At 38.0% G+C, this 14694-nt stretch overlaps 2 protein-coding genes across 2 annotated transcripts; both read right to left on the bottom strand.

The window, feature by feature from the left end:
• Positions 1 to 1455: 1455 nt before the first annotated feature.
• Positions 1456 to 8019, bottom strand: chrdl2 (chordin-like 2). The gene is made up of 11 exons (XM_028595433.1): positions 7865 to 8019; positions 7299 to 7411; positions 7084 to 7177; positions 6847 to 6992; positions 5127 to 5220; positions 4699 to 4760; positions 3889 to 4057; positions 3580 to 3768; positions 3302 to 3475; positions 2526 to 2618; positions 1456 to 2412 (listed from the first exon to the last, which is right to left on the bottom strand). Exons 1-11 carry the CDS (start codon positions 7929 to 7931, stop codon positions 2279 to 2281), a joined length of 1335 nt encoding a protein of 444 aa, XP_028451234.1. The 5' UTR covers positions 7932 to 8019; the 3' UTR covers positions 1456 to 2278.
• An 891-nt stretch (positions 8020 to 8910) lies between these two features.
• Positions 8911 to 13982, bottom strand: spag7 (sperm associated antigen 7). Its single transcript, XM_028595358.1, has 7 exons — positions 13829 to 13982; positions 11945 to 12012; positions 11294 to 11382; positions 11097 to 11181; positions 10925 to 11014; positions 10042 to 10198; positions 8911 to 9922 (listed from the first exon to the last, which is right to left on the bottom strand). The coding sequence occupies exons 1-7, from the start codon at positions 13911 to 13913 to the stop codon at positions 9807 to 9809; spliced, it is 690 nt and encodes a 229-aa protein (XP_028451159.1). The 5' UTR covers positions 13914 to 13982; the 3' UTR covers positions 8911 to 9806.
• Between the last annotated feature and the right edge of the window lie 712 nt (positions 13983 to 14694).

Here is a 14694-nt window from a genome sequence, read left to right as displayed (position 1 = left end):
TATTTATTGCACTAATAGATTTTTGGGCGAATGGTCGTATTGTTTCTATGCACTTACTTATTTTGTAAAAAAATAAATAAAAAGGGGGCAACTCCAATGCTTTAAAAAACTAGAATTACTCCCTTGTGGTTGTATGCCTCCGCCAACCAGTCAAGTGGCAGTTTACATCCATGTATGTCCAGACTTTATTATATATACAGTGAAGACTTCAAGGAATTTAATAAAAGGTATTAAGTGCATTTTTGGGGCGAAATGGAAGTTATCACTATATTGACATGTATGATTCCAGTGAACAATTTTCGGTGAGAAACATGCTGTCTTCACTCAGAGAGTGGGGTTGTGGCATCAAGGTTTGGAGATCAGGTTGGAACTGGACAGGGTAGAGATAGTGGCGGAAGCCATCTTGGATAACCCCTCTCACCCTCTTTACAACGAGCTGTGGCAGAATGGCAGAATTGTTGCAGAGAGAAGGATGAAGGACAAGATCAAAGCCTAGGAGTCATTCCTCATCCGAGTTGAAGGATAGAGGATGCAATTTGTTGTGCAGATTGTGAAGCTCCTTCAGGATTTTTTTTATTTTTTTATTTCTGATATAAGGATATATAAATAAAATTGATTTTACTTTGTAAAGCTTTGTTGTTCTCGGTCTGCTGTATGTCTATTAGTAAGTTCATTGACAGAAACAAAAAACAGAGTCAAATTCCTTGTATGTTTTCACATGCTTGGACAATAAAGATGATTCGAAATAGAACACAAAGTTGTAGCCATGCCAGTTTGCTTCCAATATGGATGTTGCCGCAAAACAGCTAAAATTCTAAAACGTGGATGCTTCACACACATCTTCAAATCGGCATCATTGAAGATCGAAACAACCAGCGCAGTTTCAAGATCCTTTTTTTTTTTTTTTTGCAGAACCTCATGATGTCACAGTGAAGTTGACCTTTGACCTTTTCGATATAAAAAGTCATCACATTATCCTATTAGACATTTGTGTGAACTTTTCTCATAATTAGCGTATGAATTCTTGAGTTATCATATGGCCAAAAACATTCGAATCAGTTCGTCCAAGTGGACTTTTGTGCCAAATCTGAAGAAATTCCCTCAAAGCGTTCCTGGGATTCATTCAATATGTGCAATAATAATATCAATATGTGCAAAAATAATATTAATGGGGACAAGGGAGTTTGAACTTCTGTTTTTGATTTCCATGCCTCTGATAACATTTCATCTCCAGCGGGAAAACAGTTTATCCAGCCTTCCGGAGTTCTATTTAATTGAGCCTTTAGGCGATGATGGTGTTAGGACCGCTCTGCTGCGGCCAAATCTTAAGCCTGTCTCAAGTACATATTCCCAGTGTCTTACTGTGTATGGCTCCTTGCAAATGATTCCATTACATGTCATGTCAAGTTATAACTAAAAACAAATCAGACCATGTTTACTGCTGTAAAACACTGACAAAACTTTATGGGTTAAAATTGTGAGCAGAGGTACAAAGTGCATTCAGCTACATCAACTATGACCACTTTAAAATACAAACATTTCTGGTATGTGGAGTTGTAAAATGTCATTAAACTATAATAGCAAAGCGAATCCTGTGGCCGCATAAAAATAGCTCCAATACATCTATATTTTGACATCAAACTGAATTGGGAAGGCTGTTTTCTCACTAACAAATACACGGCTGTGTATTTGCTGGCAGATTGAACCCCAATGCAATGCCTTTTGCTACTTAATGCAAAAAAAACAACATTCAGACAGTCAAATGTATATACACAGTAATCATACAGGAACCAATGCACTTTAAATAAGGTGACACCTCATGTTGTATTTACAATAAATATGTTGATGGTCATATAACATCCTTAAAACACCCTTTACATTCTGAACAGAACGTGGCCCCTTGCACAACATATTTTACAATACAGATTATTTTCATATGGTTAAAGCAAATGGTGTGTTTGAGAAATAGATGCACATATTATCATTACTGAGTCAACAAGGTTTCAATCCCCAAATGAATAACTGGATACTGAGGTTGAAATGACAGTTATCAAACACTGTTATAGCCTGTGTTTTGTAACTTAATGAATTACATAAAAATATGTGATGATTAAAACATGACAGACAACAATGTATCAGTCAATAAACAATATTATAAATGAGTAATTCCACTTGCATTACAGGAATGACACAGGACACCCAAGTGCAACATGTATGAATAAAGTATGTACTGTATGTTATTGGGAATATCGTTATAGTGTCATGGGAGCAAAAGCCATCAGGGTGAACACAGGTCTTCTATCTGCTTGGGATTTAGAAAAGTCACCATCTCTCGTATGCCGTCTTCACAAAGTGTGGTCTGAGGAGCTGTGCTCAGATTTTCTCTCTCCTCTTTAAATTTTCTCCATGTCTCTGGAATAAAAAAAACAAACACTTGAAATTAATATAAAATCAAACACCAAAACCAAAATAGTCCTATTAAAATAAGTCAGCAGGATTTCACAAAACGGAATCATGAAACAAACCTTCATCAAGTGTCGTAAGTAATGTGTAATTTTCTGGATGATCCACAATGTCTTTTCTTTGAACGTCACCAATTTCCATTAATTGTAACACACCTGCATAAATAAAGAACTCAGATGAGAGTCATACATTTGTACAGCAATATTTGTCTTATTCGTCTTAAAGGAATAGTCTGACAATTTGGAAAATACTCTTTGTTTTCTTGTATTACGTATACAGGTGTTGTTCAAAACACGTTTGTCTGTGTGTGTGTGTGTGTGTGTGTGTGTGTGTTTCTTTTAAGCTGGAATTATGTTTCTGCAGAGATAAATAAAACCCAAATTCCTTTGTCTTTGTTTCACGAATGTTAACGTTTATTGATTTTTTCCATGCTTTCTGTACATTGAGGTTTGCTAAATGGCACACTGCTTTCTAGTGGACACTTATGTTATACTCAGTCCGTACGAGTAAAAAAAGAACAATGTACAAATGACGTGCGCAAATGACACCTGTGTATGTTCACTTAAGTGCAGCCTATAGAAGCGTAATTCCAGCTTTAGTTGCGAAGACTTATAGTCTACGACTCTTAGGTCTATACAATAAATACGAAGGTACTACCAAAATCCTTCGACCAGCACTATACTATACAACAACAAAGCATAAAATGTTTGATTTTATAGCGGGCTATATGCTAGATGCTAAAGCTAAGCTAACTGCCTGCTGTCTGTAGCTTCATATCTAACTGACAGATATCAGAGTGGTATTAATCTCAGTTGCCACCAGTAGTTACAGTAGTTACCTTCGACAGTCTTCCATACTTGCACTTCAACCTCAGCCGTACTTTGTCTTTCAACAGCAATGATCCTAACTGTGCTGGGTGAGTCAACTTTCAAAGATGAGTCTACTTTATACACCAAGAGGTTATTTTTATATCCGAGATAACACTGGGTCTGGTTACGTTCAGCTTTACTTTCTAAAAAGACAAAACAGACACAAGTTGTGCGCATGGTGTTTATAGCCGAGAAGACATCATGTCAGTATAAACAGTTAATTATGTCATAAGCCATGTTTGACTACCTGCACAAGTCTTGCAGCACTTTCCTGCTGATTTCATAGGATGTGGGCATGGGTACTGGCTGGGACACGTGATGCGCTTGCAGTCCTGGAGGCCATCAGTACAAGTGCACAGGATGCACTCCAGGACCTTCCCCAAAACTGGGTGCCAAATGTCTCCATGAGAGTACGTCTTGCCATTGTATAAGCACGCTGAGAGAAATGGAAAACAGCTGAGCGTTGTGCTACATATGGAAGTGATCATAAAGTTGTGAGGAACATGCCTATAAAATCAAATACCTATACAGGATCTTTGTTTTGACAACGTCTCACCTCTTTGGTGTTTCCTCTGCAACAAAATCTTCACGGTGGTCTCTGAAGCCCCTTTGAGGTTAAGTTTACTGAGGCTCAGGCATCTGGGAGAAGTCCTGTCTCTGGGTGTAGTGGCACGGTCGGACCGCGCCCTGCTCTGCTCTCCAGAACACTGGTCGACTGAATGCCTCTTTTGTAAACGCAGATATTATAAAACACAGTTATCTTTCATCGTTTCAGCTTTTGGTTTTACTTGCTTTTCCCCTGAGTGATAGCTGAAGGAGCATCATAGCCCTAAATCATAAAAGTGCATTGCCTGGCTCCAGATCTCTGAATCACTTCCCACATCTCAGATTCCTTCAGCAATTCAAATAGAACAACACTGCAATTCAGTCTTATTCTCAGGCCAAGTGGTTTATGAATCTTGAGGGGAAATTTGACTTTGCTTTGGCTTTAATGATTACAGCAATGTGGCCGTTTCAGAATTAATCTGAACAATGTGATGCCAAGATGAGCAAATCATCCTTCCGATGCTCAAGGGAAAACTATTAATTTGCTCGCCATCTTGCACAGGTAGGTCAAAGGTCAGCGTGAGCTACTGAGCAGCTCCCCTAAAGCTGTTAGTGATCTCAGTGTTATGTTCAAGGACCCTTCCTCAGAGCAGACACACACTTGCCTGTGAGACCAGTAACTTGTAGTTAAGTGCACCTGCTCAACTGACAACACCCCATTAATTCCACTACATTAAATATATTTTCAAAGATAGTCAAGTTTCTTGTGAAAGCAATATCTAGGAAATGTTAATTTAATGATAAATCAGCAAAAACATACAACGCCTCTGTTTAGTTGCTGGTTTCCATCCTCAGTTGATGAGGAGCCACTGGTGCCATGATCTAAAAACCAAACAGGAAAAAAAAACAATTGTGAGGATAATGTAATTAACACGGAAAATATGACTGGGCCATAATTCAGAATGATTGTATATCGACTTTTAGTGGAATTTTTTCATAATGTTATGATCGTATTGTGATGTTTTTCAGTGCATTAACATGGAACATTGCATTGAACATAATTTTGATAATTTTCAGTGTAACTTTACATCTATTTGCATTTTGTGATATATATCAATATCTGAAAAAAACATTGTTATTAATCAGCCAATGCTCAGGCCTAATCTGCATGTTTTAGTCCTAAAAAAATATGATTGCAGGTTAGAAACAGAATAAAGCCATTTTGTAAGCTTGGAGGAGTTTAACTACCTTTACACACCAAACAGCAGGTATCTGGGACAGAGACTGGTGAGGAACAGGTGATTGGTTGGCATGTTTTCAGAGCGCAGAAAATATTTCCATTCTGAGAAAAGAAAGGGATGGAAAGTTTCTTATCTTCTTAAATGTCCAAGTATGAGCTCCAGAGAGCAAGGCTTAAGTACTCCAATGTTTCTGCAGGCCTCTTGAGACCTGTTTATTTATTTATATTAACTCACATTTCACTCATAGAGACAAAGTCCACACAACAAATAATCACAGTGTCTTCTGAGATCTAATGTTCTTGAAAAATACCAAAGATATTCTTCTGCCACACATAATGGACACTCTCAGACACCAGTGGTGGCTGAGCTGCTATGCAAGGTGCCGTCCTGCTCATCTGAGACAATAAGGATTTAGTGTCTTCCTTAAGGATACAAATAACTACAAATAGCTCGAAATAATGGACAACATGCTCATAGCAACATCAGGACATCGCATGTCTTGTAAAACTTGCTGAGTGATCCATTTTAAAACCCGCAGTAAATTATAATCACACTGTCTTCTGTGAAACACAGGAAACCAATATCTTAGTAATAAGAAAAGCTGTGAGAATGTTACATTGAAATCAGGCATGAACAGATACTGCAAAGAGAATAGAACAAGTAATTCAGAGATCCATAGAAGAAGTGTATTAGGATAAAGGTGATTTGTACTGCTCTAAATTTTTTGCTAGGAATCTTTTTGTGAAGTACATTGTTATGTGTTGTCTCCTTGGAAACATCTGTTAATATACACCACTTAACAACTCATAAAATTAACTTCTCACATCATGCGGCCTTTGAAGGACAACTACAGGGTGATGTCAATTTTGGCTTCACTTCCACTTTCCTCTCCGATATCTGCCTTTAGTTTGCTAAATTAAAAATGCCATCCAATGTCTTGTGCCGATTACAACCACGCTAAGCCTACACACGAACCAAAGCATGATGCTTTCACCAGCTACAGATTAAATGGAATTTAATGATGCATTTCCACTTTAACTGGATAGCATTAGCAGCAATACTGTACGTTAGTGGGCAGAAATTCTCTTCACGCATATGCAACATTACAAGTACCTCAAAAAAACACATCACACACACACACGCACACACACACACACGCACGCACACACACACACACACACACACACACACACACACACACACACACACACACACACACACACATCTAAAGATGTTCTCTGCATGGAATACGAGATATTTAACATTAATTTAAAGGTGCAGTAGGTAAGCCTTATAAAACTAACTTTCTGTCATTTTTGCTGAAACTGACCCTATGTTCCAGTAGAATTACATGAAGCTGGTAATAAAAAAATCTGCCTCCTCTGGCACCACCTACAGCCTGTAGTGCGATTTGCAAAAATCCACAGCTCCCTGTTCAGATACACCAATCAGGTCCGGGGGGAGGGGGGGTGTCTAACTGCGTGTCAATCACTGCTCATGCACACGCATTCATTCTCCCTTGTGGGGGGAGGGGCTTAGGAGACCGTTTTGGGCTTTAGCAGAAAGGGGGGAGGGACTGAGAAGTTGTCCAATGTTCACATTTTTTGGCTAAGTCTTGGATCTTCGCAATCCTACAGCACCTTTAATGCACATCTAGTAATTAAAGATTTTTTCTTGACTTTGGTGGTAGTGCTCGAATACGCTGTTTAATAGGAAAAGAAACTTACAGAGCATGTGCACATAACACATTGATTGCTTTGCTTGGAGGGGAAGAGGTCGAGCTTTGTGAAGGTCTCCCCTGGCTGATAAATACTTCCATTATACCTGCAGGATTTCACTGAAGCTCGCAGCCCTGCAGGGATCCTGGGCTCATCTGAGGAGGGCACAACACACAAAACAGCAGTGTCACCCACTAAAACTCAAAAAACTCAGAGCTGATAGGGTGTTAGAGGAGGACAGTCTACCTGTGCATCTTGGACAACACTGCTGAGGCTCAGCTACTGGGTGTTGACATGGCAGAGCAGGACACTTGATTGTGTTACATTTCACATGACCTGTCTAAGAGAGAGTTTACAAGCACAAAATCCCAAGCACAGAGTTCTTCAGACAGTCGAGCAATGTTAGTGTAATATTCCTTTAGATGTTTATTTAGAAGTGATAAATAGGTGTTCAACGGTACCTCCGTGCAGACACAGCGCATACAGAACATGAATCCGAAGGGCTCTAGGTAGGGATGCCAGCTGTCTCCTGGGCTGTATGTCTTGTCTTTGAAACTACATACCACCCCGGACCCTGGGTGTCAAAAATGAGGATGAGCTACATGTGGCGCAGATGACCGAACGTCCATATAAACGCTTTTACATGTGAACTACATAACACATTTTCGTCAAGGCGTCATCAGCTCAAAGTAATGCAAGCCAGAGGAAAACATGGGAAACTGCAAATGAATACCACTGATCCCACTTCAGCCCATTAACACAAACAGAAGTTTAACTTTTGGTAGCTTTTAATTTTCTGTGACAGAACGACAGGCCTATAAATAAGTTTAACCACAAAACACCAAAGTTACACCACACGTTTAACGCTAGAGCAATAGAGGATGTTAATCTTAAAATATCTCTTCAGTTTTGGCTGAGTGCGAGAAAACTTTCCTTATATGAGTAACATTGTCATGCTTCTCCTTATTTTAAGCCCCGCACACGTTTGAACAGGACAGAATAAGCATCAGCAGGGTTTGGCTCTTACCTTTCCGGGGTTTTAGCTCTGCATCTGCAAACCAAATGATGAAAAAGAAGAAAAACATGGACTTCATTTTTTTTAAATGTGCGTGACTGAGTCTTCAGCGCGCAATAAGTGTGTTTCTGCAGGACAGAAACTGCAGGACTGTGAGACAAGGATACAAAAATATATCAAATTGTTCTTTTGGTTGATTTATGGCGCCCCCTTCAGGAGATACAAGATACAGCTCAGGAACTTAACAGCGGAGTAATCGCATGACCCTAAAATACACAAGATATGGTATGGAGTGATTACATTACAGATGTGGAGGAAGTGTTGAGATATTTTACTAACTACAAGTAGCGATTCCAATCCTGCATCATTTTCCTAATTTCCTAAAAAATATCAAAAGTAAAAGTACTCATTAGCTGACTGGTTGGCCCCTTTCTATCTACTATTAATATTGTTCATTATTATTATTATTATTATTATTATTATTATTATTATTATAACAAATGCATTATGTTGCATTCTAATGTTTTAACTGGACATAATTTTAATTATACTATTTAAAATAGTATATTATATATAAATGTTATGAGCTAGTTACTATGTCATATAAATGTAGTGAAGTTAAATATTCATAGAAGTACATATAGGCTTAAAATTAGAGTAAATAGTGAAGTACAAGTAACACTAGAGTAAATGCATATTTAAATGTTATATTGCACCACTGCCAAATAATGACCATTCGTTACCCTCACCAACAGATCATCTGTAGATTTCCTCGTGACAGGAGGGTAGTTGTCAGATATATGTCGGTTGATATACTGAACTTCAGGCAAGAGCGTATAGTAGATGACCAGTGAGTGCACTCATGATCAAGTCATTGTGCTATCTTCTATTACTTCCAGTGAAAGGGAAATTATCCCTGAATAATGCTGATTCAACTGTGCTCATTTTTGAGCCTGTATTTTGTGTCGTTGTATTAAATGATATCGTAAAACACCAAAAACCGTCTAAAACCAGCTAACATTCACAAAGTAGGCCATGAAGAATTGAGGGCTAACATGTAGACAAAATACTTAATACTGTTCTCCATTTATTAACACACATGGGGGGACAACAACGTGCAAACATGTTAAAATAGACATCAAGATGCCAAGAAACTTACTTGGAAGATATGTAAAACCAAAAGAGATGTGACCAATATTCCTACAATGATTCTGGTACTCCTGCTCCCTATACTATGATGCCTATTGCAAGCCATCACCTGGCTTAATAATAAAGTAGTTTGTTTGGAGTAACAGCTTAATTCAGTGCAGATGTACATCGAAACAAAGAAAATCTCAGACTTAATCACAGATTCCTAAAATCCACAAAACAGTATTTTTTAAAATGGGATTCCTCTTGAGATGGAGGAAATGGCATGCTCCCAACTTACCAAAGATCTGAAACAGGTTGAGACTTACAAAAAACAACCCCAAATAGACAGTATTCCTGTTTCCCTTTTATAAACTGCATTGGATAATTGGAACACTGACTTTTCAGCCATGAGTGGCCTAAAACTTTGCTTTCAGGATGTCATCCAGCCTGGCCATAGCTCAAAACTGTCAATATTTTTAATAAAAAATGTCACTTAAGATATTGTGTGTTTTTAAGTAGCTGAACACCCAGAAACATTGTTTGTTTAATCAAAAAATGTTTCTTATACTGTATAGGGTCCAATCATGTGTGTGAGAATCTTGATAGTTGAAAGAACGTCACAAGCAAATGTTAAAACACATATAGTATAGTAATCCAGCTCCTTGATCAGACACACCTAAGCATCCTCCACTAAACAAGATTTGGATTCAACGGCGGTCATATAAGTTACTTTAAATGTCTGAAGTACAAGATATTGCATTATATGATGAATTAGACCGCTCACACACCCACACACACAACAGAAAGCAAAAGTGGTGGAGTCTCAAGAACTGCTGCTCTGCGCCCCTGAGTCGTCCTCTTGCTTCTGCCGTTTCTTCGCTCGGATTTCATTCATGGCTTCCTCTATGGAGCGTGTGTCCCTCTTGTTGGCCACCGGCACTGGAAGGAAAAAAGATATCGAAATAAGGAGTGAATAAAGAGGCGGAAGGAGAACTGAGGTTCAAATTGCGTAAGTGAGGCAAAGCAATACAGTGATCAGTGAAACAACATTTACTCACCACAGCCATAAGCGCTGTTGGCCTCCAGTGTATGTGCTGCATCTTTTGCAGCTGAGGTGCCAATCAGGTGACTGTACTTGTCTCTGTAGTTGGAGTTGGGACATGTTTCTGCCTTCTTTGTCTGACTGGATGCGGTTTCTTCCAATGCAGCCTGTTCCTGCAGTGAAGAGGAAAGAAAAAGTCAGTCACGGATGAATCAACCCCATATACATAGTTAGATATCACCAATGCAAAATGCATTCTAGGAGTTCCTTGGCAGTAAAAATGTAAAACGTATATTTAAATATACCTGCTTCCTCTTAACCTGCCTCACTAGCTTTTACTTCAGTAAATTAATCAACATCTCTCCTGCGAGGACAATGGGACTTGTAGCAGTCAACTGTAGATTATGCATATTACTAAATATAAACTTCATGTAAAGGGCAACACAATAATGATATCCTTAGCCAAAGACCATTTGTGGTCAAGGTTATCGAAGTTAAGGCACCTTTGTATTTCTTTATGCTCCATTGAAGTGACATAAGAAAATTAGAAATTGGGGTTTCTTTCATGATCATTTTCTCCCTCTATGCTTGTTGAGTCTAAATAAAATTGCATTGTATTTTGTTAATAAGAGACGAAAACTGACACAATAAATATTTTACAGTGATTTTGTCCGTCTCCCTCTTTGCTTGTTTCAATTTGTTCTGCTGCAGCGTGGATAGGACGCCATTCAATTCAGACTTGTGAATAAGTGATACAGTGATAGGCCCCCTAGTAAGATAACCGCTGGGACTTTCACGTAAAAGTGAACTGGGTGCAGAACGACATGTTAAATTGCCATCAGATTAATGTAAAAGGGTGCATGTCTGAACTGGGCCTCAGTTTAAACAAACAGTCTTACTTTTAATCTGCGCCGCTGCTCTGCCAGCTTGGGGTCCCACTCATCTCCTTTGCGATAAGCTTCTAGCTCCTCATCTGATGGAGCAAACTCCTGCCATAGCACAAGGTGGAAATTAGTCACATTTCCCCACATTATTTTAATATCCAACACTGGATTACAAGCGTATTCAGACCTTCTTGAAAAGCATGACATAACGGCTCTCCTCGTCCTCTCCGAAAGAAAAAGAAGTCAGACCAGCCACTTCTGCAACATCATGCCTATAAGACAGAAAGGAATGACACGTTAATTGTTGTGAGCATATGATCAAACATGTCCTGTTTTTTGCGTAAAATTAGCTTATTGTAATTATCTGAAGTATTCACTACTTACAATATACTCCTTTCAATCTTCCCCATAGGATTGTATTTTCGTTTCTGTTGTGAACTGTCTTGGATGAAATCCGACACTTCTTTCTCCATCTAAACGAGAGACATAGGGAGTCAGTCTGTGTACTTTTAAATGTGATAAATACCGACAGTGGAGAAGGGAGGCCACAGGAGCTCTGTGTTAGAGCAGTGGCCACTTTATTATATAGACTTATACAATCTAATGCAATCCAATACAACTGTTCTGCCATAAAGTCTACTTTTAGGGTGCCTGTAATGTTTATGTTGCTGTTGTCATAAAGGTGTTAATTAAATTATATGTTTTAGCATTTATGTCACAGTTAAAGGTGGTTTTGTAGTCGAGTGCATTATATTGAGGTGTTTCTAATATTCTGTCCCCCATATTTAAATAAAAAGGCAAAAAAATTACCAATTACTCAATATACTGAAGTCCAGTACAGCACCAGCTTTAACTATAACCTTGGTAAGAAACATAATTGAATTTACACATTTCCAACAATGTCAAAAAAACCTATCTATTATTATAAACGCTGTAAGTTGTATTGGTTTGCATTCGATTGTTGTGGTGTACCTAATAAAGTGGCTATTGAGTGTATATTCAATAGTGTAACAGATGGGACACTTAAGCTCTCACCTTTTTCCTGAACTCGGCTTTCTTTCTTCTCTCATCTTCCTCCATCTTCTTGAGTCTTGCTGCTTGCTCTTAAAAAAGAACAGAAATTAAAGTTGTAATGTCATGTGGTTTGTTTGTGTTCGATAGCGTTTAAAGTTTCCATTGTAAAACACAGATCAAATAGTCTTACAGCTACAACCGGCCTGCTCATATTTTAAAGACTTAAGTCATGAAAAGGCTAATCAAGAGACAGACTTCTTGTAATCCCAAAACCACATTTCCAGAACATTCAGGGCAAGTACACAGTGACTCAAATCCTATTATTTGTTGCATGTGTCTCCAGGCAAACATCCTCTGATGTTTTATTGCAAGCCATACTCATAACAGTTAATGAAATGGATTTGGTTACTTTTTTATCATCGGCGTTTTGTGGTTATGTCTTCACAGCAACTTAAAATGAGATGACGTTTGTTTATTTGTAGCAACACTACACTTAGTATTGCCATAATTTTGTGCTGGGCTCTAAATAAGTACAGTTTTACGTGAGATCTGCAAACAGGAAATATTTTGACTAAATATACTTAAAAAGTACTATTAAAATAGATAGGCCTATATGGAGCCTAACAGAAAAGTAGCTGCTGTTCGTAACTCTGAAAGTCTCAAAGGTAGCTTTCAGTAACTTTTAAATACATAGGTGATTTACCATCTATCTATTTATCTATCTATACCAATTAACCAATATATGAATAATTAATTATTATGTACACTTTGATTTTTTTTACATTATTCACTTTTGTCTACTTACAAAATGCCCATAACCTGATCTTATAGCAAAGATATTGGTTTTTGAAAAGGAAAAGCTGTCAGAGAGAAATGGTAGCAAAAACTATGATCATGAATGGAAATAATAGGATCTTTCAAGAAATTGATATCTAAAGGTAGAGCACTATGAATTAGAGCTGGGCAATATATCGATATTATATCGATATCGTGATATGAGACTAGATATTGTCTTAGATTTGGGATATCATCATATTGTAATATGACATAAGTGTTGTCTTTTACTGGTTTTATAGGCTGCATTATGGTAAATGTAATTTTCTGAACTTACCAGACTGTAACTGTTCTATTATTTGCCTTTACCACTTAGTCATTATATCCACATTACTGGTGATTATTTATCAAAAATCTCATTGTGTAAATATTTTGTAAAAGCACGTCAACACTACAATATCGTTGCGCTATCGATATCGAGGTATTTGGTCAAAAATATCGTGACATTTGATTTTGTCCATATCGCCCAGCCCTACTATGAATGTTAAGAGGAAACTTATTATCCATGTCAACATTCAGGAGGCTGCAGATGAACAGTGCTGGTTGTATACATGGTGCTTAGAGCAGGTTTGTTATGTAACAGTACTATAACAGCAGCGCCACTTGTATTCTGACTAGCGTAACAGTTTGATCATGGTCACAGATTTAATCCATTCATGAATATGAATAACGTTACACATCAAGGATTTGGCCAGCAGATATCGCCATTTTGATTGTATCGAATGTTTCAAAACAATTAACCTTTTTTTTTTTTTTTTTTAACACAAGTCATTCTTAGTTCATAGTTATTCAGTGCATCAGAAAGCTTCGTTTCCCACATCACTAGTCTAGACTGTGACATCGGGTCTGCGTCTGCGGCAGTCTGCGGACATGCGGGCTGCATGATCCGCTGAGGCGGTGCTAACCCAGGGCCACAACAGTGCAAACCCAACTGGCCAATGGCAGCACCAGAAGTGCTCTCTTCGCCTGTCCTTCTAATTTGTGACACAAATCTAAGTTCCTTATTATATCTATTTGGACTGTTTTAAAGTAACGCAAAACGAGTCCTTATTTATGCAAAACATGATGTACCTCGAGCCTTTCGTCGGCTTTCCTTGTCGCCGACTGTTGGAGGCTTTTCCATCGAGTTTAAGATTGAGCCTAGGAGGTCCGCCATCTTGGAATGATAGGGCACACCGCTGTCTAGGGGGAGGTTGCTACAGCCAGGTCGAGTTGTTGCTAAAAGTTGCTTAATGGCGTTGTGATGTCATTACGCAAAGACGTAAACTGTATCATTACGTAGAATACACAATTACGTTACTCAAATATAAACACGTTTTTTATGATCAGATATATTTTTTTGTTTCGTTATATAGGCTATATAAAAAGGCTATATATGTAAGCAGGGTTAAAAATGAACTTTTCTGTCCACCAGCCCAATGGCTAGTGAATGTTCAAATTTTAGCATCCACTCAATAGATTACCATTGTTTTTTTGGCTGGTGAGTGAAGAAAATCTACCAGCCACTTGCATATTTTACCAGCATTTGGCTAGTAGATAGTGCTAATTTTGAACCCTGTATGTAAGCCTATATAAGTTTGCTTATTCATATTTCACGATAACAACAAGAATAAAAAAAAAACCTAGCTAGTAATGTGATGTGTTATATAGCCTACTACTAACCAAACAATAGTACTCTGAATGTGTTTAAATGATTTGACCAAAAAAATGTAGCTTGTTGTTTAGTTTGTCTTGTTGAAACCATACTTCTTCTGCTGCATCAACGATTGCTGCTGCTGCCTCTGGCTGGCTATTTAGCTGAGAATTGCAAGAGATTTGCAAATTGTATTAAAATCTCCCAGCATCTTTGCTTTGGGAGCTTTTAATAAAGTGTGCAGATCTTTTGTATGTCCAATAATAAATATAGGCCTATAATACAGTAAATGCAACACTTTCAA

This window comes from Perca flavescens, chromosome 13, assembly GCF_004354835.1.
Source record: "Perca flavescens isolate YP-PL-M2 chromosome 13, PFLA_1.0, whole genome shotgun sequence".
Classification (NCBI taxonomy): domain Eukaryota; kingdom Metazoa; phylum Chordata; class Actinopteri; order Perciformes; family Percidae; genus Perca; species Perca flavescens.
Note: the sequence above shows the minus strand (reverse complement) of the source record. Positions and strands in the feature narration are given on the sequence as shown.